General features: G+C 40.1%; 1 protein-coding gene across 9 annotated transcripts in view; it reads left to right on the plus strand.

The window, feature by feature from the left end:
* tenm3 (teneurin transmembrane protein 3) overlaps positions 1-26913 on the plus strand; it is a 404606-nt gene that overhangs the window by 130902 nt on the left and 246791 nt on the right. For 7 of the 9 annotated variants that reach the window (XM_088372494.1, XM_088372486.1, XM_088372487.1 and 4 more), the window contains one exon: positions 11606-11773. The exons of the other annotated variants lie outside the window; for them this stretch is intronic. In XM_088372494.1, the coding sequence (XP_088228620.1) occupies positions 11606-11773 (168 nt within the window). The remainder of the gene's footprint in view (positions 1-11605; positions 11774-26913) is intronic. 9 annotated transcript variants of the gene reach the window in all.

The raw sequence follows: 26913 nt of genomic DNA on the forward strand, positions 1-26913 counted from the left end.
GACATGTTTCGGCGGTTTCTTCCACCTTCATCAAACTCTGATGAAGGCGGAAGAAACGTGACTCTTTTAGAGTCAAAATCCTCCTGTAATTTTAGAGTCAAAATCCTCCAAGTTTTAGTCTCACGTGGATACGTTCTGATTTCCTTAGTCCAAACAATCAAATTGTCTATTATATGTTCTGATCAAAAAACGGATCAATATTTTGGCCCTTTTTCTGACAAATTGCATCATTCTTAATCTGAGATTCAATTTAAAACCCACTAAAATCAATTCTGATAAGACCCAAAACAGTCTTTCTGTGTCCCAAACATACTGTGCTGTATTTGTAAAGCAGTGAACAGTAATTGTGAATGGAGAAAATTAAAGTTTCATTTAAATTATTTCCCATGAAGGTAATTAAAAAGTCAAGTGGGTAGGTAATAATATAACCCTGAATGTTATAAGGCCTGAATGGACTTTGTGACGCATAGTGTTTTAACATGCTCCTAACTTTTGTTCAGGGTTAGGGCTGGAGCAGGGATTCAATCGTCTCCTATCGGTGGGCTTTTCACAATCAAGAGCGACTTCACCATATCCCTTAATGTTACCAATTAATTTGTCCACATTGTCAACATGTCATAGTATGACTCTACCTTCATGGCTTATTTGTTGACCAGTAGATCAGCTCCGCACTCATGAACAACCTCATTGTTTCCTGTACATTCAAACACTTTTACGTGTCGAACAGCTCATGCACGAAATTTGTAGACAGCATGTCAAAAAGAAATTTCATTATTTTAATGGCAGTCACAGTGTTTGTAGAGGAGGTAAATTAGAAGAGGAATATATTCAGGGTTTCCATTGCCTGATTTCCCAGCCTTTTGATGGCACTTCTGACCGGTTGCACACTCCAAGCAGAACTCGCCTTCTTTCATCCGCACACTCAAAAGCTTCCAATATTCGTAGGAGATAGGGAGTGGGCCGGGCTACGAGAAGCAAACATTTGCGTATGATTGATGGCCGTTGTAATGCATTGGTGAATTAAGTTTTTCCAATCCCATAAAATCTAAAATAAAAAAAAAATAAAAAATCGCTGAACATTTAACATGTGTTTTACACAATAATTCACTGGAAAAATAAAGGCCAAAAAAGAAAACCAATAATACTGCAAGACAGTTGCGATACATAGAACAAGCCAGGGGATTTGCATCACCACCTGGCTACTTGCTTGGTCATGTGATGCACCATTGAAAAACTAAGTTCCTAGAGATTTGAATAATACCCATTGTTTTAAGATACAATTATATCTTTAAGAAAAAAGTGATGCTTAAGAATATGTGAATCCACCCGCGGATCACGAACCATGGGTATACAGGATTGACTGTGCCTTTATAAGGCCACAGACTGACTTTAACAAACAAGCACATGCTAAAAAAATATGCACAATGGCACTTTGACCATCAAAAGAAAAGGGGCACCCATTGCAAACAGGCCCCTGACATTTTAACACATCTCAAAGATTAGTCTCCAGATCCATTTAGTTATTGTAATTATGTTAGCGCTTTGCAGTTCAGTGTTGAAATAACTAGTACAGCACATTAAATCACAACCACATCAAAGGGGAACTTTATTTTGTGTTCTTTTCCAATTTCTTTCCCATCTACATGCTCCTGTAAAGATCATAATTTGGAGTCCGTGTGTGAGATGGTTTCAGCATGTGTCTCTTCACCAATATGGTTGTTACTGTTATTATCCCCAGGGTACAATTTGGCTTTACGCTAGCTTATAGTGTAGTAGAACAAAAGGCCAACATGATCTCACAGCCTCATAAAAGAGAAGGAACAATAATAAAGACCCAGTGAAGCAGAAAGACTGAGACCAAATTCCGGTGATCTCGAGTTTCTTTTTTCTTTCCTCCACCATCAATCTTTCTCCATGTAATTGTTTGGAAGGTGGAAAAATAATCCCAAGGCGAGAAATGGTCGATTGTGGCGGTCACAGTTGTAATCCTCCTTATTGTTTACGTTTGTCACTCAACCCAAATTATTTTTGGGTTATTATATAATTATATATAATTATATAATTATATATATATATATATATATATATATATATATATATATATATATATATATATATATATATACATACATACATACATACATACATACATACATACATACATACATATATATATATATATATATGTATATATAAACATATTATTAGTGCCATTATTTTATTTAAACACATGTTTAAATAAAATAATGAGATCACCCAAATTCATCTGTTTTTCCCGGGTCCTTAATTTTCAATATTTAATTAGGAATAAATATGTAATATATTAGATATATTAATCACGACCAACATGAAATACTTATATGATGATATACTTTTCATATTGCCAAGACCAAGGTGATAATTGTGGTGCCAGCACTTTACACGTATGCTGCGTTATTTTGAGATTACAGTACATTTGCACAATTATAGATTCTTTGCACTGACTTCTTTATATTCAATAAAATTGTTACTTGTTCAATTTTTGTGCCGTTTGTGCTAAGTTGTAAGCCATTTACGTTGTTGTAAGGTTATGAGGTTAGTTTAGAATGATATTAAAGTGTTTGGGATCATAGTTTGAGGGTATACACTTTTACACTTTCAGACTGAGAATAGTCTTTGTTGATTTATTCTGGATTTATGAGGTGGGGGGAAACTACTGAGTCACACAACTGTGTGGTTGACAGCTCACAGAAAACAAGGGCGGAGATTAAAACTATAGACAAAAGGGTAGAGCGACAGACCAAAAACAACTGAGTAAGCTCAGAACGCCATAGCAAACAGATGTTCTTCGTGTGTGTGTGTGCGCATGTATTTGTGCGTGCGCATCATGCACATGCATGTGTGTGTGAGCATGCATGTATCAGTGTGTGTCAGACAGAACTAAGCCAAACAGGGATGAACAATGGGCAAGCTGTGAAAGTGCTCAAAAAATTATTTCACACAATCAGATAATTCTCAGTTCATGTTGCACATTTACATGCACTAGTCTAAAGACAACCAAATTATTGCAATGTATCGATTTTAACTTTTATGCTTGGCCATTTGAGTTTCATGTAAAACACCTTAGTCTTGCTATTTTTGACTCTTTATAAAATGGATTTACACACAGGGCCAAATTCACAAAGATTGCATTGCAACCGCTGTTTGCACTTTTAATTGCACTTCATTTTAACTGTGGTTTGCTCCGTTTTAATCTCCCACAAAGGATACTACACTAACTTCCCGGTTCCAAGCCATTTCTCATAACAGGCAAGAAAGACAACGGCTTTTCCTAAATTATCAAGAACACGCGAGGCAAAAGAGGCGTCCTTCAAATTCTGGCCCCACGCAAGCTTTCATGTTGGCCCCCACTTCGAATGGCCGTACAGGCAAACCTTGGTTTTCGACCACAATCCGTTCCAGAAGGCGGTTCGAGAAGTGAATCGGTCAAATTCCCAATCTGTGTTTTCCCTTACAAATAATGGAAAAAACAATAATCCGTTCCAAGACTAAAAAAAACCAAAAACGCCTTTTTAAAGCATTTTTTCATTTGAGGATTTTTGTCCGATCGCGCAACTGCAGCGCACCGCTGAACGCGGAACCGTAGCGCGCCGCTGACCGCGCAACTGCACTGCGCTGGTCGCATTATTGTGACAGAGCCACAGAAATTTAGAAAATGTTTATATAAGTCCTGATGTACTTTCCAAAATTTCAGTGGACCTCAGTGCGCAGGGAGCCTAATTTGGTCCGATCGCGCAACCGCAGCGCGCCAGGTGCTCACTGTCGCATTGCTTTAAGAGCGTCTTTGTGTTTTAGGATGGCTTTACTGCTCCCACTTGCTTTCTTTGGAGGCATGATTAGGGGTTAATACAATCCTCAAAGTAACGAAAATACAATAACGAACGGAGTCAGTCGGCATCCGGGCCGCGCGGTCGGGTTCTCTCGGGTCCTTTCGGCTCATCTCGCGAGGTGCGACCTCCGAATTTTGTTCGACAACCGAAGCAAAAAATCTCGAATTTTTTCATTCGAATTCCAATTTGTTCGAGAACCGGGACATTCGAAAACCGAGATTTGACTGTATCTCATGACCCCAGCGGGATTTTTGTGGAAGGGTAGGGTGGTGTGTGTGAAAATTTGAATGACATGTCAAAAGTGTATCGGAGCTTTCAAGCATGATGTACAAATGCAAATCGTTTTTGGTGTTTTGTTGACGGGTAGGGTAATTCAGGACATTTCTTGAACATGTTTTTGCGTTCTCTCGTGTTGGTCAGATGTGGCAGGTCGCAATGTGTCCCTTCCAGCAAAATGTGCCCTCCCATGATGCATGGGATTTAGTGTGTGATCTGTGTGTTGGATGGAGCCACTGTGCCTGACATGATGATGCTATGAACAGGCTTCCACAGAGGAGTGCCAATTTTAAACCAGCTTTCCATACATGTGATTTGCTTCACATATGACTATTAGTGCTGGTGTTTGTGAATTAGATGTTAATAAATGAGGGTCATTTACACAGAGGTGGGGGACCTCTCCGCCAAATATATGCATATTACCCAATTTAAATATGTATGTGCACACAGACACATTTTTCTTGGTATTGCCGTTAGTGAAACATTTCACCATCTTCATCACCATCAGCATTTCACCATCATCCGCGTGCGCTTTGTGAATTAGATGCTATCTGTGTGCTCTATTTTTACCAGTTAGTACCACGCAAAAGCCAATCAACCTTTCAGTGAATTTGGCCCCTAGACTATTCAACTGGAAAGCAAACCCCTCAGAGCTGACTTTTTGAGCTTGTTGCGGTGATGGTCCTTTGGCACCCAAGAGAAGACAACAAAGTGAGATTCGTGAAATATTATTGACCATACACCAACATAATTTAATATCTCAAGGAAGTGGAAGGAAAACTTACCTATGGGGGACTCTCTACAAATAACAGTTTTCATCTGTGAAACAATGAATGAGCAAATCTGGAAATTTATGTACTGAAGGGATTCATCAAGTCGCATTATAATAACATCCGTTCGTTCATCCATCTTCCAAACCGCTTATCCTAACAAAGGTTGCGGGCGTACTGAAGCCTGTCCCTGCAGTCGGTTGGGAGACCCTGAACTGGCCGCCAGCCAATCGCATGGCACGTACTATAGACAAACAACCATTCACCCTCACAATCACACCTACGGACAGTTTGCGACTCCAAATTCTCCACAAATTGACTGGTGTCAATCAGCCTCTCACGATTAGTTATTTATAGTGTAAACCCGTCACAGAATGCTATCCACATTGATGATTGAGTTAAACTAAAGAATTAGTTTCGTCTTTATTTTTTTACAGTTCTATTCCAACCACTGCACTGAAGATGTCGGTATTTGTCGTATTTCATTCTCATTTAACAAGATTGTGAGATGGCTTGTCATTTTCCCGGAGTCTCTCCAGAATGTGGTTTCTTATGAAGAAGCCCTGTAACCCCTGCTCTCCACTACTCTCCTCTGGGTTTGCGCTTTTCTGCTCATTGTCCTGCTCTCTTCCTTTATCTCTCATCTCATTACGGTTTCCTGGCTCCTGTTCGCTTGACTGTCTCTTCTTCATCTCCAACCCCCCAGGCACAATGTGTTGAGAACTTGGTCTAACACAAAAAGTGTGATGTAGGTGTGCAGGCTTTTTTTTTTTTTTGTATGAAAAACATAACATGTTTTTTCTCCAACACAGTCCTCTGCTGTGCAGCTCACTTTCTATTTCACTCAACTATTTGTCTGTATGTTGTGCAGTGTATTTCTAGTTGTGTATGGCTGACATGAGCCTTTCCATGTGAATGCAGCATTACCTTAATCCCTCAGGCATTATGTACATTGTAGAGTAGCTATTAGGTACCTAGTCATTTGACAGTCAGTCTTTCCTTTAGTTATTTTAGTACATTGTATGTACATGTATATTGCCTCCTTACTCCCCAACTCCCCACACATGAAGCGGTTTATGTTTTACCAAAACATTGGTGATAGATAAAGATGGGGGAGTACTGATACCAAGTATAAACAGAGAAAGAATGTAAAAAAAAATCAACAGTTGAAAAAGAAAAATAAGACAACTAGGAAGCAGAGGGCTGTGAGTGACACTGTTTGCCTGATTTTGAGTACATTTTGTAGGGCTTGGCACATTATAACTTATTTTTCAGGCTGCTGTTCTGTCAAGAATGATTTTTTTTACAAATATTATAATTTTATATCAACATTCACAAAAAAACTTGGGTACAGGATACATCAGGTATTATTAGCTGTTCTAAATTGGGACGCCAAATCATTGTTTGGCCTCTGTCTCTGTCTCCCTCACTCTTGGTCTCTCTCTCTCTCTCTCTCTCTCTCTCTCTCTCTCTCTCTCTCTCTCTCTCTCTCTCTCTCTCTCTCTCTCTTTCACTCACTCACTCACTCACTCACTCACTCACTCACTCACTCACTCACTCACTCACTCACTCACTCACTCACTCACTCTATCTATCTATCTCCCTCTCTCTCTGTCTCTCACTCTTTCTCTCTCACGCTCTCTCTCGCCTCATAAGAGTTGCTACGTGCGTTTCCGGCTCCACATTTTTCTGTCCACTTCAGCTTGTTATTTACTTTTGCCAGGTATGCAGTTTGGGTTGAGAAATTCTAAAATGAGTGGGCATTCACTATCAAATCTTGTGGCCCGCGAGTTTCTCCTTGCGCACCCCAGAGGCTGTAGTAAGTTCAATGCATAAAGGTGAAACATGATATTGCATATCAAGTTTTACAATGGACGCTACCACTATTGGTAGGACTCTTCAAGAATAATATCAAATGAAAGAAACAAAAATTTTGATTGAGCTTATCAGAGAGGCACAGTCACTTTTTTTCACTTAAACCACGCCTCAAACATGTTGGTGCATTGTCATTGAAAAGAACATTTGCCGTTTCACCTAAGCGCAAGACAACCACGACCACTACTACAAAACTACATTCATCATGAGTGCGCTATGGTGAGTTTTGTATTTAATAATTTGTTTTCATTCGTTATTTTTATGCCAGTCCATCAAAATATGTTTATGTTTAAGTGATTCTGTGGTGCATAAGTTGCTGATTTTAACTAGAACGCAGGCATACCCATTTTTTACTTGTGGACCTCCAAACATGCACTAATTCAGGCATATCCGGATTTACAGTGATCCCTCATTTTTCATGGGGGATGCATTCCAGAACCACCCACGAAAAATGTAAATCCTCAAAGTAGAAATGGCATATACGTTATTTAGAAATTTAAACACCACTGTGTTGAAATTTCCAACATGTAGTGTTTCCAGTGTGCCACTAGAACGCATAGGTGTATTGCAAGTCAATTGGGAGTGGTTTACGTTGCAACGCAATGTAAAGTGTCCACCTTTAAAGTTACCACACTACACTGACCCGGGGACATCATGCATAGCAAAACCAAAGTGAGTCATGGTTGCGCATGAATCTCGTGTTGCATTGTGGTCCAGTACAGAATATTTAAACATTTTAAATCCTCCCCAATACCTTTATGCTACATAAACCTTTCCTATTCCCTTAACTATTCCCATACTGCTCCTTGCATGTATTGTACCTTTACAGTAAATGAAAGAAAAAACACGTGATATTGTCACGGGTCCGGACTCTCTCTGCACCTGGTGGTGCTTCTTTCCTCACGTGTGGCCGGCTGCCGCCTCCTGCGCTTGAACTCAATCACGTCCGCAGTGACGTACATTGCTCAGAGGCATGTCCCGCGCACCCTGCACTTGTCCTCAGTGAAGCACATTGCTCCGAGGCACGCCCCGCACTATGACCACTCATTTGCACTGTCCCGATCCCAACTGAGTCTTTCTGCACGGTGGTGCATTTTTCTTTTGTGCACTGCTGTGTCACATCTCCGGTCTCTCCCTGCTGGCCGGCTGACACGCCCTCCATGCTCGACTTCAGAGTCGTGTGTCCCCAATAAGTAACTGTGGGTGCCAATCGGCGCTGATCGCCACCACCTGTCCCGTGTTACCCGCTGATTAGGGTGTGTATATAAACACTGTTCGCCGGGCAGTCAACGCCGTTTTGTCTGCTTTGACACGCATGCCTGCTACCTGATTCTCGTTTGCCTGAACCGCTGTGTTGCGGTACACCTGGCTGGTTGTGTGCCTTGACACATGCACGCCTACCAGCTGATTCCCTTTTGCCTGATCCACTGTGTAACGAGATGCCACCATGACTCATGAGGCGAGCTTGTTGACCGGCTTGTCAGTTGCCTTGTGCAACCTCTCTGCTGGTTACGAGCCTCCATTTTCCTCTTTTCGCATTCCTGAATAAACAGTCCGTGTTGCACATTGTTGTCCTGCCCTGTTTGTGACAGGCTGGCTGCCGTGCTTCCCAAGCGTGTTCGCATTGACGCACATTGGTTATAGGCACACCTTGCGCTATCACCATATATTTAAAAGTCGTTCTCCCATCACTTATGAAGCCGCCAAGTAGCGCATTCGCAAAAGGTGAAGCGTGAAGTGGCGAGGGATCACTGTATTTCATTTTATTGGCTTCCGTTAAAAAACGAAACATGCTCTCCTTCAGGGCCATTTATGGTACACTGGTGCCCTTGGCCGGCCATGAAACAAATATAACTCAATTTCCGTGCTAGCGCAAGTCTAGTCTAAGGTGTTTGGGGCCATGATGCGCCCATCTGCAAGCATTTTGGTGTTTCCTTTAACAACTTACTGAGAGAAAATACTTTTGCGTTCGGCGTAGAAACAGGTATATCTTGATCTCAGTGCTGGGGAAATGGTCTTGTTCAGCAAATTTGTGAATTTAGTAGTTTTTTTCTACAATTGTTCCTGGCATGAAAATAGCGCACTCAATATATAGCTGTTGCCGCCAGGAATAGTGGTCTAACTGTATCGACTAGCTGACTATACACATCCACAGAATTTGGGTACAGTATCTTCAAATTTAAAGTACACTTGTTAGTTTTCATGGGCGTAATGAGAGTAAATGACATCCATAAATCTCAGAAAAAAATAGTTCCATGATTTGAAACCAGCCTCAGCTGTGAATGAGACAAAACTTTTGGTTGTTTCCATCTTTATTCACAGTTTACATGCAGTGGGTGTTTTAGAAGTCTGGACGGGAGAATACGTAACAGGGACGTAATATGTAGACGTAATATGTAATATTGGAGACCCGATTAACCATTCAGTGGACATTACATTTTATGTAAAATATGTACGCCGGGGCGGTAAACCAATCACAAAATTTATGGCATTAAAGTCATGGCATGCATGTGTCCTATAATGCGGTGTGCCCTATGTGTGTATTAAGTACAAAATAGCCCCCGCAATTGAGTCTGCGCCTTTTAACCCGGAAGCGTCTTGTCGCGCGGAAAATAGAGTATCCAAGCACAAGCATGGAAAAAAATTTGCTTGAGAATGAGAGCACATGCGATTAGGGATGGTCCAATCAGATCCACTGAATCAGTATCAAGTCCGATCCAGGCTAAAATACATGGATCATTATTTGATTGTTTTTATTAGAACATGTCCAGTAGACTTCATAAAACCAGTCCATATAATCTAGACCAGGGGTCTCAAAGTCCAGTCCTCGGCGGCCTCATTCCTACATGTTTTCCAAGTTTCCCTTGTTAAACACACCTGATTCAAATGATCAGTTCATCCTCACGTTCTGCAGCAGCCTGATAATTGAATCAGGTGTGTTTAACAAGGGAAACTTGGAAAACATGTAGGAACGCGGCCCCCGAGGACTCTGCGCAACATGCCATATACACAGATGATATGTCGCCATGTGGTTGCCATGTGGCTGTGTTTTTGTCACGTGAGCAGTTGTACAGTCAATGTGGTCTTTCTAGATGTCAGTATCAAGCAAATTACATCCACGTATTGTTAACATCTTTTATAGCAGGTTTGTCCAAAGTCCGGCCCGCGGGCCAAATCCGGCCCCCAGTAAGATTTCATACGGCCCGCAGCTTCGGTCTTATAATGTATTATTTATGGCCCGCCTGCACTGTCAGACTGAATAAAAAAATCATGAAACTTGAAACTGTAATTCCTCCTATTACCAAAGGGTAGCAGCACCACACCTCTCCACTCATTTCTGCCATGGCGACCGCAAAGAAAACGTGGAAAGTTGACATTGAGGGCCGTCGCTTTCAAGAGAAATGGGAATTACAATACTTCTTCAGTGAAAATAACGGCAATTGTGTTAGTCTAATTTGTAAAGACGGTTGTCTTGATTAAGGATTTCAACGTAAAGAGATACTATCAGACTAAACATGCTAACACATACGACAAGCTAACAGGGAGGGACCATGCTGACAAAATGAAGCAGCTCCTAGCTGAACTGGCATCACAACAGCGATTCTTCACGCGGGGCTGCGAGTCAAAAGTAAATATTACTAAAGGAAGCTACAAAGTGGCCATATTAATACTGTTGATGCTATGAACCTGTAGACATGACACAAACTATTACTTTCTGAAAGATATTGTAAATGACAAGAGCAAAAATCACTTGTTCTAAGTTTTAATAATGACAGACAAATTTCCATTACTTTTAACTCCTGTTTAAAATGTTCATGAGGCAAAACCAATTTTAAACTCATGTAAATTTAAGATATTTCATACAGTTTGTTCAATGTTATCTGACTCTTCAGATATGAATGAAGGGCAGAATTTTTTAGACTTGTTCACATCTGCCTGAGTGGCTTATATTTTGTTAGTTTGTCATTTGGAAAATAAAGACAATTGTGACAATGAAATTTGTTTTATAACCGTGTGTATTTGCATGAAATCTTTGTAGTTAAAAATTGTCCGAAAAAAAAATTAGCATCCTGGCCCCTTCACTTTATTAAATCTGGCTCTTCTTGCAAAAAGTTTGGACACCCCTTTTATAGAGTGACAAAAAGAATTGAATCTGTATAAGATCGGTCTTGTCCGATCCTCGAGGGCGCAGTGCTAGCATCGGATATCTAAAAGTGGTACTGAGCCATCCGTTATTGATACAGCATTTTTGTACAGTGTAAATACAATTACGATACAGTATGAGCCATCAATTTATAAGATTCTTCTCACATTCTCCAGCTTGCTCAAAAGGTGCCGCTTAAAGTCTGTAAATGACTCATAGAATGGTGTGAGCCATTTAGCATCTTCTAAAGCACAGGTGTCAATTAATCAGGCTCCTGCATAACATGAGGATGATCATTTGAATCTGGTGTGAGGGAAACTCGGATAACGTAGGAATGTGGCCCCGAAGGACTGGAGTTCGACACCCCTGTTCTAAAGTGTTGCCCTTCTCTATAATGTCAGTTTACAACCCCCTACAGTCAATGTGCCAGTTTTATGGTACTATTATATCACTATCATGGTATACACCATTTAAATCCATCCTTCTCATCACTATGTTGAAAAACAAATGTATATGCTGATTTTCCATTTGCCTCCGTCTATTTTTAATCCCTACATTGGTTATTGGTAAAGGAATTTACAGTCACATCAATTGCATTTTTGTTATTGTAACTCATGTCTTTGTTTCATAAACTCAACACTTTCATTTCATGGACCTTTTCTTTTTCTTAGGTTTCCCCATGCCCTCTCCCTCCTGTCCATCATTTGTGTTTGATCAAACACATCCCCATTCAGCCAGTCTACATGACAGCCAAAGTTTAAATGACACAGCTGAGCCAGAAGAAGAGGCGGTGGAGCGAGTGGATTATACTTCCGGATTGTACTTACCTATAAACCATGGTAATTAACCATAATCTTTTATTTGTCAAACATTCACGAGGCTCCTTCTTGCTTCATGGAATGAACTGAAGTAGCTCAGCTGTTTGGAACACTTTGGGGCCGATGTCATAATGACGTCATAGTGTTAGCTGGATGCAAAAGAAGTGAAGGCAGCAGTAAACTGCTACTTTTACGAAGAAATATGTCGTCTTGTTGTGGTTTCAATTTCCCAAACCGTAAAAGCAAAAAGTATCTCATATCCCAGCCTCTGCCAGTCTAGAAATGTTCAAATTGATAATCACCAGCTAAAGTGTTGTTTCTGTCACGTCTGTTTTCTTTCATAAGTCACCAAGATACGCAAACACAATGCATTTGGAGAAGCTCTTTGTAAGCTGAATTGTTCATAGGTTGTTATATGTTGCATTGAAATATGTAAGGGTTCATTAAACTTACATTTCCCCTGAAGTCCACGTATATGGGACTTCCTCCGCCACCTATCCAAAAATGGAGTGCTTTAAGCGTCCACACTTAGCTGAAGGGTCACCCTCCTTGCTGGAAGTCCATTGCCCTGTATCTTTTTAAGCCTACCATTTAGATTTCGACAAGGTGACCTCCAGGGGTTGTCTCGCAGTTATTTATCTGTAATTGACGCACATGGGCTAGCTGACCAGACAGCGTGATATACGCCGCTGCATCTTCTGCTTTGGTTGGATGGATAGCGGGCGGTCGCAATGGAGAGGTCTGGGAGCAGTGAACAAAGTCGGCATCAGGCAGGGAGTTTCTTCACAGCGTGGCCAGCTGGGCGAGGCGGCCGGGTAGTCCTCCTAGCAGCCGCCACTGTGGCTCTGAGCTTTTAGGCTGCGACACAGATTCCACATGGTGGTTGGCTTCACAGGTGGTGGTTGGCTAACACGGTCAGTGGCGGACTCTAAGCTTTTTGGCTGCGAGAGACATAAGAAGAAGAAATCGTTTTGCTAATCTTGCCCGTTTACCTGTCAGAAGCTAATTCTACCTCGACAAGCCATAAGATGTACCGCATAGGTGTCAAACTCAAGGTCCGAGGGGCCAGATACGGCCCGACACATCATTTTATGTGGCCCACAAAGACACATTTTGCACCGACTTTGTGTCATTATTAAATTTACAAATTTTCTTCACTTTTTAAAAATAGAGATATCGCTAGTAATTTTTAATACATTCATCTTTTTAAACTATTTGATATTTTTTACTAGTCTCTGATTTCAAAACTAGTTCACCAGTTTATTGTGTAGCCTACACTGTAAATAATATAAGGCATTGACAGTCATAATGGCCCTCCAAGGGAAACTATGACTACAATGCGGCCCGCGACAAAAAAATAATTTGACACCCCTGATCTAGCGGGAGCAGTGTCTGCTTGCCTGTCTGTGAGCTGCCTTAACTTTAGTGTTGCTGAACATCCGAAAACTACGACCAATTGCCACCAAAGTTCATATTTACATTCCTCCCATTGTACACTTAAACCTGTAAAAATAGTTTTAAAAACAATCAGCACAATACTTAGATTTTGTGAGGCACTGAGTACAGCCTTGTGTTCAGCCCCTGTCGTTCACTTGCCAGCACTTATAACCACATAACTCAAAATTTACCATTTACGATTGGTATTCTGGTGCCGAAGGAAAGGAGACGCAGGAGGTGTGTTGCAAAAGACTTTACTGAACATACTCGTAAAATGAGGACTCGAAAGAGCAACAACGGAAGTGCGTTACCTTATAAACACCAAGTTCCCAACACACTTTTCAACCCTTAGTTCCATGGGGGAATTCTATATGCAAACACCACAGTATAATATAATAATAAACGTGAATACACTGTGTATTCCTATGCAACTTTACTAGTAACAACATAACATGACTACCGCATTTTCCGGACTTTAAGTCGCTCCAGAGTACAAGTCGCACCAGCCATAAAATGCATAATAAAGAGAAATATATATATATATATGTCGCACCGGAGTACAAGTCGCATTTTTGGGGGAACTTTATTTGACAAAATCCAACACCAAGAACAGACATGAACCAGCAACAACAGGCTAAACGATATGGTATGCTAACGTGACATAAACACAAACGAGGAACTGAGAACGTGTCTGACGTAACATATGAACTGTTATTCAAATAACTCTAACATAAATAACAAGTTTATCAAACCATCCGTGTCACTTCAAATCATTAAATCCATCAAAATCTTCGTCCTTTGTGTCATTTATAAACAACGCCGCTGCTGACTCCAGAAGTACATGCGGTGCTGATGTCACACTCATCGGCAGTTGTGGTTCCAATTATTTCACAGGCCTATATAACTATATCAAATAACTATAACATAAATAACAAGTTTATCCAACCATCCGTGTCACTCCAAATCATTAAATCCATCGAAATCCTCCATTTCACTTATAAACAAATCCGCTGAGGTAGTCAGTGGATGGTGGAAGTCAGTGGATGTCAGACTCATCGTCAGTTGCAGTTCCAATTATTCCACAGGCCGAGAGCGCCCTCATGCGGTTTAAAGTGAAAATAACATGTGAAGTGATAAACTACTAGTAAGTAAGTAATGTGTTAATGATCAAGTAATATAGTGTTAATAATTTCACATATAGTAAGTCACTCCTGATTATAAGTTGCACCCCCGGCCAAACTATGAAAAAAACTGCGACTTATTGTCCGGAAAATGCGGTAATGTTATGTTATGTTCATGTCACCGAGATTTAGGAGAGAATCCGGCCATTTTTAGAATTTAAAGATAATTCAGACTCAATTACATGAAACAGAAATAACACAAGGTATTTATTCTTTCTTGTGCGGCCCGGCACCAAATAATCCATGGACTTTTACCAGTGCATGGCCCAGGGGTGGGGGACCACTAGCTTACATCACCAAATTTTAGTATTATGCAAATGAATATAGACAAAGAAGAACACAGACATACACAAAAAAATGTTTTGGTTTGGTGGCATACTGACCTGACTTTAAAATGTCCCTCATTGTAAATACACAATTTGGTCCTAGATAGACTTTGATGAATCGGTTGAATTTTTCAGCATTTAGTTTTCAATGCAGTTGCCTACTCACTAGGTTTTCAATAGTAATCTTAAAAATCATACACTTGAAATCAATATAAACACATTCATGACACACTGTACATGTGTATGACAGACACATTGGATATTTTGAATCTAAGTCTAGATTTTGAAGTTGCCATAGTCAAGATTAGTTCTGGTTGCCATCAAGTTATGTTGGTTGGCCAATGACCCCGCATCCGTCATTGCATATTTAGATGAGAAACAGACCTTGATGGTTTAAAGAGAAGAACGAAGACAACCGCAAGTGGAGCCAGAGTGGAGCAATAATGGGGCCCGCATGAAAGCAAAAAATAAAGCAGGAGCAGATTTGGGCTGAAGTACAGTGAGAAAATAAAAGTGCTGCTGACAGCTGCATGGAATGATGGAAAGAGACAGAACGACGTCTGCGCATGTTTACATTGCCATCTAAACATAATTAGGAGCAGCTCTGAAATACTAGGACTAAATTGCGGAACATATGAGCATGTTCATGTGTGTGTGTTTTATGTCTTTGCAGTTGTGTGTGGTCGTTTTTTCAGCTTTACTTCACCAGCCACTGCACAGCCAAACATCTAAAATATCACTCTCACTACTTTCAGTTTTTACGTTGTATACTTCAGTTCTCACTAATGTTCCCTTTGCCTTCCTCTATTTCTTATTGTATTACATTGCATATGTTTTTTTAATTGAACTGGAACCTTTAATATTATTCTGTCAAATAGAGAAATTGCTTTTTGAAATTGTTTAGAAAGGACGGTAAATAAGGAACTATGACGGACAACAAAGAATAAAAATAGAAGATTATCTATGCTGTATATGCTTGATGTTGTATGAAGGACGTAAGACATAGAATTGTATCAAAGTAGTTCATGCAGCTCGTGCTGGCTCATCTACAAAAAAGGAAATTAACAGCCACATAATTGCCGCAACAATTATGCCCATCATTATACCAAACTCATATCATCACTGTCATGTGCCTTTTATGTTCACTGTGGCACAGGTATGCTGTAACAGAAAATAACCTTCCTCAAACTATTCTCACTAAATAGAAAATATGTACCGGTTGTTAAATGTCATGTTTCAATGAATCATTAGATAATGTCTTTAGGTTTGCCAGTAGTTAAAGAGTCAAGATCCTCTTTGGTTGTTCTTCATCAAGAAGCCATAAGTTGACCAAATTCACAAAGCGGGGCAAATAATTAACTACTTGAATTTATCCACTGATACAGTATGCACTGAACACAGGTTAGTTGTTAAACGTAAACAGTGAAGTCAGTGAATCATATTAATTAACATAGTAAAATGACGGTACGGTGGTGGGCTGGTTAGCGCATCTGCTTCACAGTGCATGGATTGTGGGTTTGATTCTGGCCTCCGTTTTTCTTGTGTGGCGTTCACGTTTGTAGGTTTTCTCTGGGTCGTGTGGTTTCCTCCTACATTCCAAAAACATGTATGATGCATGCATTGAGCACTCTAAATTGTCCTTAGGTGTGATTAATACAGATATTGTTGAAGATACTATGATGATACTACCATAGGTTTATCGAAAATGCATCTTTTCTTTTTATAATATAAAATGAAAAATAGCAATCCAAAAAGATGTGCAGTGTTTTCTGTCTATCTGCGTGTGTGTGTTAACTGCAGCAATGCGTGTGTCGTTTCACAGTAATTTGTCCATACATATGTGGCTTTTTGCAATATATAGCTTTACTGCTAAGGCCCTTACAGGGCACAAAGCTTCTGAACCCGACTTGGACCGGACCATCACAAAAATATCAGGTGCTCACTCACTCCCATACATGTAATGATGCAATGACGTGAACTGTACCTGCCTGTATTGCATTTTGAGGCTTCCCATACTATATGTTGCATAGTATCATTTTTTTTAATCCACAAAAATATACTTTGAGTGGATATGAGGATATGATATATTGAAATATGAGACACGCTTCCATTTAATTCTTTCCATCTTTTAGGATTGTGTCTCTCGGCGTGCTACCCATGTGATTTTAAGGACTTGATCTGCAGTTCAGAATATTTTTACTGGACTTAGATGTTTTGCGGCAGTGGTATCCATACAATCACAATGAACTTAGAATAATACTGAGTCTTTTATGAAAGGAATTATACTAAAATTGTATTGTGTATTTCTTCCAATATCTTATCAACTAAAACATTGCCTTGGTGTCCCTTTGACACATATCTCAGCTTCATTTGCTTCTTTTTAAACATGATAATTGGAATTATGACCCACCAAATCTCGGATGAACCCACTGGGGTGGGGGTAGACAAAGAGAGGGTGGGTTGGGGGGGGTACTCAGAAGAGAAAAGAAAGCAAAATGAAATGTCATGTCTGTCATGAGATTCATACTAAAGTTCAAGTCCTCGTGCCCAGAAATCTTAACAGAAGTGTGGACATTTTCTTTCATGAATTATTTGTAAATTATATGGTTCAAATGTCAACTGCAGGCTTCATGTGCCATGTTCTTTGTTTGTGTGGGTTGTCTCTGGATGCTGTACCTCAAGACCTAAACTAACTTAGCCCCAGTAATATTCATTGTTTCCATAGAGCGGCGAGAAATGTGCCTGTCAAGTCGAATCAAGTCAAGTCTAGTCAGCCAAGTTTATTTATATAGCCCTGAATCACAGGCAAGTCTCAAAGGGCTTCACATGTGCAAAATTGACAATTATTCTCAATATCCCCTGATCTTAATTCTCAGGAGGGCAAGGAAAAACTCAAAAACCCCTACTGGGGAAAAATGAGAAACCTTGAGAAGAGACTACAGATGGGAGGATCACCCTTCCAGGATGACCAGTCTGCAATGGATGCAGAGAGGGCACATCATGTAAAACAATCTAAAGAAAAAGTAGATGTCTATATTCAAAGGGAAGAACTGCTGGAAGGTGCCTTCAATTGTCATGGCAGTGTCTGCGAGCGTGGTAATCCGCCTCAGATCCCTCATCCCGATTGGTTGACGAGATCCAGACAGCCATTTTCAGTTTGGGTGTCACCTAACGGCCTTCCCAGCCGGGGGGGGTCAGCCAACACAAACTCCAGCCGAATCCGCCAACGCAGGTTAACACAGGCCATAGCATAAAAATGTGTTTAATCGTGTCTTATTGGAGTAATGTGATGAAATTTTCTCATCCATGTGAGCAGTCTTGCCGTAATTGTAGGGTTTTAATACTAGACTTAGGAAGACCAGAGAACAATATGTTACAGTGATCAAGCTGCGACGTAATAAATGCATGTGTAATAATTTCCACATTACGAGTTGAAACAATCGGAGGAATCTTAGCAATATTACGGAGGTGAAAATATGCAGTTCTCGTTATGTTCTTAATGTGTTTTTAAAAAGAGAGAGTTTGGTGAACTATAACACAAAGATTGGTTACTGTATCACTTTGGGTAATAGTACATTTATCCATATTTACAGTGGTTTCCTTAAATAGGTGGTGATAACGAGTAGGACCAATTATCAACATCTGGGTTTTATCTGGGTCAAGACGTAGGAAATTGAGAGACACCCATTCTTTAATCTCAGCAAGAAACGCTTCAAGATTACAACAATCTCGCGGATTTGTCATCGATAAAATATCAAAATGTAAGCCTTACCTGATGTTGGGTACGTATTCCAAACGTTTTGGTTTTGGGTCCTTCACTAAGGAAGGCGGCAAATTCAAAATTCGCTGCGTTCTCAAAGGCCGATTTTTCGGCCAGTTTTCAGGCTACATGACGTCATTTCTGAAGCGCCCCAACGGCACATCACATAACACATGAATGGAGCCTTGAAACTTGCCTTCATCTCCATGGTGACAGGCTTGTTTCTTTTTATTAGTACTTTTTAAAATATTTATTTAGGACCTCAGAACATTTAGTAAACACAACTGCCAGTAGGTGTCAAACATACAGAGCCTAAGAAATAAAGCACTCAAAAACAAGGTTTTGTGTGCTTTGGAATTTGTGGATTGACCAATCACATATAAATTAGGTTTCTAGTTAATGTATCAACATTTATAAACATGCCATTTAGCCAGTAGTATCTTAGAATAGTTTATTTGTTTATATTTGTTGCATGATAACACTTAAGCATTCTTGATTCACTCGTTTCTTTTCACTCCGTTGTTCGAAAAGATATTTGTGACGACGGCTTTATATATATATATAATATATATATACATACATACATACATACATACATACACACACACACACACACACACACACACATACACAGCTCAAAAAAATTAAAGGAACAGTTTTTTTATCCGGGTATGGCATGAATTCAATTACACTTTTCTGATAAGGTTTTGGTCAGGTACGTGCAAGAGGGGGTCTGTACAAATATGGAAAAAACTCATACACATGTTTTCAGTGTTTCCGGTGGCGCATTTACTTTATTTTACTTTATTTTACAGACACAAATGGCGTGTCATTGCTAGACCAATCGGGGCGTCTTCGGGTGGCTCAACGTATTAAACGTCGAGAAGAGGGTAGGAAAGCATAGAAGTCGAGAGAGGCAAAATGAAGGCTGCGAAGTTCACATTTTCATAGCCTTAATTCACGGCCCATCTCCATAGGAACAAGGCCAGATTCGAGGGCTGGTTGTCAAAGGCTGTGTGAATTTGGACACCAGCGGTGCTTTCTTATCGCGCCGGAAATGACGCCAGGTCGTTGCCATATTGTGTGTTAAGGGACGCTGCCCATTAATTTGTACGGAGATAAAAGTCCAAATTCGCCACGGGTGATGTGGTCCCCAGAGGCGGAGCCTTCGAACCGGCCTTGGAGGATGCAGTCTGCAAATTTGGTCACAGCATGTTCCACTGCACCATTTACATGGGGGCTGCCCGCGGACGTGCCTGACTTTAAATTGGCACTACTAAACACAAATATTGCCGATGCTGATGATTTAAAAAATAGCAAATATCGGCCATATCGGTTGGCCGATATATTGGTAGACCTCTAATCCAAAGCATGTGCAATGACATTTATGGTTGCTGGCTGAGTACTAGTAGAAAGTCTTGAACCAGATGATGAAAAATTGCATGTACTGCTCTCACACAAATCAAAGTTACTAATTTCAAAGTAAAAGTCCACAGTTTGACTTCATACTCCATAAAAACTATGAGGGCTGGTCAGAAAACTCTTTCCCATTTCTGACGTATGAAAATGTGTAAATAAAAGCAAAAAGAAATGTTTGCTACTTTTCAACCACGAACCACTTTGTTTTTCGTTATGAGGTTTAAATTATGCCAAAAAACTCCATAGCTCTACCTTTTGAAGCCTCAGCGACGCCAAGGCCATCAGTTCAGTGGAGAATGAACAACAGAAAAAAGACAAGTGTTTTTTTTTTTTCAAATGGTAGGATTACGCCAAAGTTTATTGACGTTGTCTATACTAAAAGTAAAAGGGAGTTCAAACCAAGGTAGAGAGAGACAGCAAATAACACTTAGTGCTTTTTAATACAAGACCAGGCAGACAATTAGTTCTCCTCAACACCCGAACTAATCAATGAGCAATTGAATGAAGGAGAGGATGGAGCATTTCAGAGTGAGAGTGGTGGGGGGGGGGCATTTCTTTTCAACGCCACTCCTAATCAATGAGGGTGATGGGATTAAAAGATTTAGAGAAAAAGAGAGGATCCTTCCAGACATGAGAATGAATCAATTTTACATATTGATGGTACAGTATAGCATCGGCTCAAGCTGAGAGAAATATTTGGAAAGTGGCTCGAAAGAAAATGAAAGAAGAGTCTGTCATTGATCAAACTAATGAACCCCTGGCAAGTGGAAGGCAGCAAACCCATCAAATTGTGTCTGATTGCACTGAAGTAAGATTGTAGTAGACTCGCGAGGGCACACTAACAGTCATAGCAGTGGTGGAGTACGGGTTTTGTGTGATCTTTGATTTGATTGATTGATTTCATTGATATCTTTATTTCGAACATATCCAAAACAAAAAAGAGATAAAAAAACAAAAAACAAATAACACTTTAAAATTCCATATATAAGTCCGTACAACAAACAAACAAACAAACAATAAACCAAAAAACTGAGAAAAAAAATATATATACATGAATAAACACCTCAGTAAAGAATGCTCGAAAAGGAGTAGGAGGAAGCATAGCTTTTTAGATTCCGACCACTTTCTCACTTTATCCATTAAAGCAGTGTTTCCCAACCACTGTGCCGCGGCTCACTGGTGTGCCGTGAGAGACGTTCAGCTGTGCCGTGGGATTGTCCAATATTAATTACGGAGCGCATTACAAACAGGATCGCCAAACCACTGGTCAGTTCGCGCAAGGCCTGGTCAGCCACTTGCTAATCGTGCATGTGTGGAGAATCGGAGAATCTTGAGATTTCATATTGTGTCGATTTGATTGTATTGCATCGGCACATATTCAGTTTATGTGTGTGTTGCTGTGTGCTTTTGCTAACAGTGACAGACACTATGACGGTTGTGGTGCGTTTGTCGTCCAATGGAAATCAGAGCATGCAGTTCAACCGGAGAACCTGGATTGGTTATTTTTCACATACGTAAAATAAGCAGTCAAGTCGAGATTCTTCGACTGTGATAGCCACTCAGCTGCTGTCAGAACAGCAGAGCGTCTTTAAAAGTGACTTTGTTCCTATTGTTGCAATATTTATAGACCTAGTCTAAAACAGTAAACAAAATCACGTTGATTCTTTTATTTTAATAAAAAAAAACTACTATTTTATTTTAATAGTTTATTTCTTACACCGTCTAAAACTTTTTTAAAAAACTGTCACTTTTATTTAAAAAAAGGAATACAATTTAAAGAATATTTAGTATTTATTTCTATTAAATTATTCGACTCTCCATACATATATAGGAATAGGACTGTACGTGTTTCGTTGTAATATAACTGATTTTAATATAGGAGCTTAACAGATTTTTGTTGGCGGTGTGCCGCGAGATTATTTCCAATGAAAAGGTGTGCCGTGATTGAAAAAAGGTTGGGAAACACTGCATTAAAGTAATGATGCAACATATAAATCTACAACAGAACACAAGTAGATATACTTTCAAACTTATTTTTGTGTTTCATTTCTGCTTTTGTGTAGCCATTTGGCATTTCTAGTCCTTGTACCCATTAATCAACATATTTTTGTACCTTTTAAACTACCTTTAAACTGATGGATATTTGGACTTTGCTTGAGTTCCTCACTTAGACTGTTCCATAATTTGACCCCGGTTGTAGTTATACAAAAACTTTTTAAGGTTGTTCTTGTGTTTAAGATTTTGAAGTTGTGATTCCCCCTTAACTTATAACCTCCCTCCCGATTCCTAAATTAGTTTTGGATATGTTCTGGTAGTTGTTGTGCTTTTGCCCTATACATGATGATTGCTGTTTGATAAGATACTATGTAAGTGAATTTCAATAGTTTTGATTGTATGAAAAGTGGATTTGTATGCTCCAAATAGTTGACTTTATGAATAGTCCTTATTGCTCTTTTCTGCAGAATGATAAGTGGCTGTAGTGAAGTTTTATAAGTATTCCCCCAAACCTCAGCACAGTAATGCAAATAGGGCAAGACAAGAGAACAATAAAGTGTACGAAGTGAATGATAATCTAGTAATTCTTTGGCTTTGTATATGACTGCCATGCTTCTTGAAATTTTAGACTGTACATGTTTGATGTGTGGCTTCCAACTCAGCCTGTCATCTATTATAACCCCAAGAAATTTGTTTTCCTGCACTCTTTCAATTTCAGTCCCATCTATTTGTATTCATATCTTTATGTTCGCTTTGCCTTTGCCAAACAGCATAAACCTGGTCTTACTTACATTTAATGATAATTTGTTCCAGTCAAACCACATTTTTATTTTTTTCATTTCCTCATTCAACACTGATTCCACTTGTTGGATGTTATTACCTGAACAAAATATATTTGTGTCATCTGCAAAATTGATGAGTTTTACTTCTTTAGAGACTTTGCACATGTCATTTATATACAAAATAAACAATTTAGGGCCTAAGACTGACCCTTGTGGAGCACCACAAGCTATGTCCAAATATCCAGAGCAGTGATTACCCAACTTTACATACTTTTGCCGTTCTCGTTCATCCTTTATCTAGTCTAATACTAATCCCCTTATCCCATATGTTTCTAATTTATTGAATAGTATATTATGATTAATTGTGTCAAAAGCTTTTTTGAGGTCAATAAAAACTCCTACTGCATGTCGTTTGTTGTCTATTGCATCTGTGATTTCCTCGATTGATTCCATCAATGCCTGTGCTGTTGATCTGTTAGCTCTAAAACCATATCGGTTCTCTGCAAATAATTTGTTTTTCCAAAAATCTATCCATTCTACTGTTAAAAAGCTTTTCCAATATTTTTGAGAGTTGTGGCAATATTGAGATAGGTCTGTAATTTGTAAAGTTGTGTTTGCTCCCAGTTTTATAAACAGGAATGACCTTTGCAATTTTCATCTCCTTTGGGAATATACCAGTTAGAAATGACAAGTTCTTTGACACAATGACTCAGATTTAATGAGTCGCATTTAAGGTATGGACTGTTGAATATCTTTATATTGGCAACTAGTGTAATACTACAACCAGGGATGAGAATTTTCCGCGATCTGCGGATTTCCGTGATTTTTTCCGTCAAAAGTATTTTTGCGGCTCGGTGGCGCACTGGTTAGCACGTCGGCCTCACAGTTAGGAGGGTGCGGGTACGATTCCACCTCCGGCCCTCCCTGTGTGGAGTTTGCATGTTCTCCCCGGGCCCGCGTGGGTTTTCTCCGGGCACTCCGGTTTCCTCCCACATTCCAAAAACATGCTTGGTAGGCCGATTGAAGACTCCAAATTGTCCCTAGGTATGAGTGTGAGTGCGATTGGTTGTCTGTCTCTGCGTGCCCTGCAATTGGCTGGCAACCAGTTCAGGGTGTCCCCCGCCTACTGCCCGATGACGGCTGGGTTAGGCTCCAGCACGCCCGCGACCCCCGTGGGGACTAAGCGGTTCAGAAAATGGATGGATGGATGGAAGTATTTTTGTGAATCGTGTAAATCCATTGAGAAAATCTTCTTTTTTTTATATATGGGGGGGAGCGGCCGGCCAACTGGCCGGACAACGTTAGCCTCGGCGACTTGCGAGCATTCCCCCGCATATATATATATATATATATATATATATCGCCCATTTGAGATGAGCGAGATATTGGAGCACTAGGGGCAGTAACCCCCAAACTGGAGGAGTGGCTGAAACAGATCCCAGGAAAAACATCTGACATCTCAGTCCAGAAAAGTGCAGTACTAGGAACAGCAAAGATACTGCGTAGAACCCTCAAGCTCCCAGGCCTCTGGTAGAGGACCCGAGCTTGAAGGGAAAAAAGAGACCACCCACGGGGGGTGAGGAAAAGTTTTTTTTTTTTTTTTATATATATATATATATATATATATATATATATATATATATATATATATATATATATATATATATATATATATCGGTTATGATCTAGGGCTGGGTGATAGTTTAATTAGTATTACTAATCAGGATAAATTTCAAATTGTTTAACGGTGATCAGCTTTGAGGATGCAGAGGAAATGTGCATGACAGCAGCCAATCGGTCGACTTATATTGCTCTGCTTTTGTTTTCAAGTTGAAGTAAACAAATAGATAATCTGACTGAACAAGCAGCAAAATCTACCGTTTGGGCAGCTAAATACAGACATCCGTGACTTGGCATTATCCGAAGTTGTGGCTATTTTGACAATACTTATACAATAATTACTTGTGGTTGTGTGGCAGTATTTCCAAAGTGAATTGGAGCAAATTAAACCAATGTGCAAGGTATATCAGTGGTTGATGCCTGTACAACAAAAATGTGTCATCATTTAAAAAAGTACTAACACTCAAGTGGGGTGGAAAGTGTGAAAATACAAGGTGCACCGCAGCCTGCCACTGCTGCATTACCAGTTTTACCGCTACTAGCTAGCGGTACACCCAGCAGACCAAAGCAGAACTCAAATGTGTAATTTTTAATCATGTACATTTGCAAGGAGCAGTGTTAACAGCAGTGTAGGATAATACAACTGTTCATTAAAACTTCAACCTAAAATATATGAACTGAGAGGACATTCAGTTTCTACAATGGTGACGAGGATATTGCGCAACTGACGTAAACGGATCCTCGCGACGCAGTTTCTTCCGCACACAACTGTTTGCCTGCTGAATCACAGGATAGCCACAGTGCTGGTAACGGACTCGTGAGTAAACGGTCATGTGAAGAAAATGAATTAATGCAGGAACATCTCCAGAACAAAGGTATTTTACGGACTGAAGTCTCATCTTAAGAAAAAACAAAAACTCCACTAGCTAGTAACACTCAGCACTATAGTCGAGAGAGACGTGCCATTGCCTATTGAAGACGAAGGAAATAGCAACGACTAGACACACATGGATATAACTAGAAAAAAAAATCCCTGAAAAAAAAGAACGCACTGTCAAACTAAAACTATTGTAACAATGGCAGGTGTGGCTGGATTACCCTCATTCCCCCTCTTTGATGTAAATGCAGAGCCATCTTCCCTTTCCCTAAAATAGACAAAGTGGATGAGGAGATTTGAGACATTTCTCACGGCAGCTGTCATAACTGATAGAACAAGAAAAAGGGCTATGCTTCTGTACTACGCTGGAGAACAAGTGCAGGATATCTTTGAGACGTTTCCTGAAAAAGGACAACCAGGTGATTTTGATAAGGCAGTACAGCTACTCACCGAATATTTCAGTCCTAGTCATAATGTAGAATATGAAATGTACATATATAGACAATCAAAACAAAACCCAGGTGAAACTGTTGATGCATTTCACACCAGACTGAGACAGCTATCTAAAATTGGTGAATTCACTAATGTGGACAAGGAAATAAAGTCTCAGATAATACTCAGCTGCACATCATCACGTCTCAGGAGAAGGGCACTGAGAGACCTAACTCTAAAAGGACTTTTGGATCTGGCCAGAGCTTTTGAGACATCAGAACTTCAGGCGTCTGGCATAGAAAACAATCAAGATACTGGACATATTGCAGCCATGCCCAATTCAAGAAACAGAAAATGGACCACCTCTGGACACCATATGGCAAACGTGGACCAGAGAAATCAGCCAAAGATAAAATGTAGGAATTGTGGAGGTACATTTCCTCATCAGGGTGGTCAGGCAGAATGTCCAGCGAAAGGTGTACAGCAGGGGTGTCCAAGTCCAGTCCTCGAGGGCCGCATTCCTACATGTTTTCCAAGTTTCCCTCGTTAAACACACCTTTGCAGGAGCCTGATCATTGAATCAGGTGTGTTTAACAAGGGAAACTTGGAAAACATGGAGGAATGCAGCCCTTCGATGGTGGATGACATCGTGCATGATCTCAACAGTGCCACCATGTTCTCGAAGCTGGACCTCAATGCAGGATATCACCAACTTGAACTCGCACCTGAATCCAGATACATCACTGCATTCTCAACACATATTGGACTGAGACGGTACACACGCCTCATTTTTAGAATCTCTTCAGCAGCAGAGGTTTTCCAACACACAATCCAAAATGTGCTCCACGGAATACAGGAAGTCAAATTTCAGTGATGACATCATCATTTTTGGAACCACCCCTGCAGAGCATGACCGCTCCCTGGAAGAAATCTTCAAAAGACAATCTCACAATTAATAGAGACAAATGTGAGTTACACAAAACGTCTCTGGAATACTATGGCTACATCTTCTCAAAAAACGGAATCTCACCTGACCTGAAGAAAATACAAGATATCACACACATGCCACTCCCACAGAATCCGAGTGAGATCCACAGCCTACTGGGGATGGCTAACTACAGCGCTCGTTTCATCCCGTACTTCTCCTCAATTACCCAACCGCTGCGCGAGCTCACAAAGAAGGACACAGAGTGGTCATGGAAAACGGAACATACAGAGGCCCTTAATCAACTAAAAGACAGACTGATCAGCAATCCGGTCATGAGCTACTCTCACCCTGAGAGAAAAACAAAGGTCATTGTGGGCGCAAGTCCAGTTGGTCTCGGTGCAATC

This window comes from Syngnathus floridae, chromosome 4 (genome assembly GCF_059516105.1).
Source record: "Syngnathus floridae isolate MCC-2025c chromosome 4, RoL_Sflo_1.0, whole genome shotgun sequence".
Lineage (NCBI taxonomy): Eukaryota > Metazoa > Chordata > Actinopteri > Syngnathiformes > Syngnathidae > Syngnathus > Syngnathus floridae.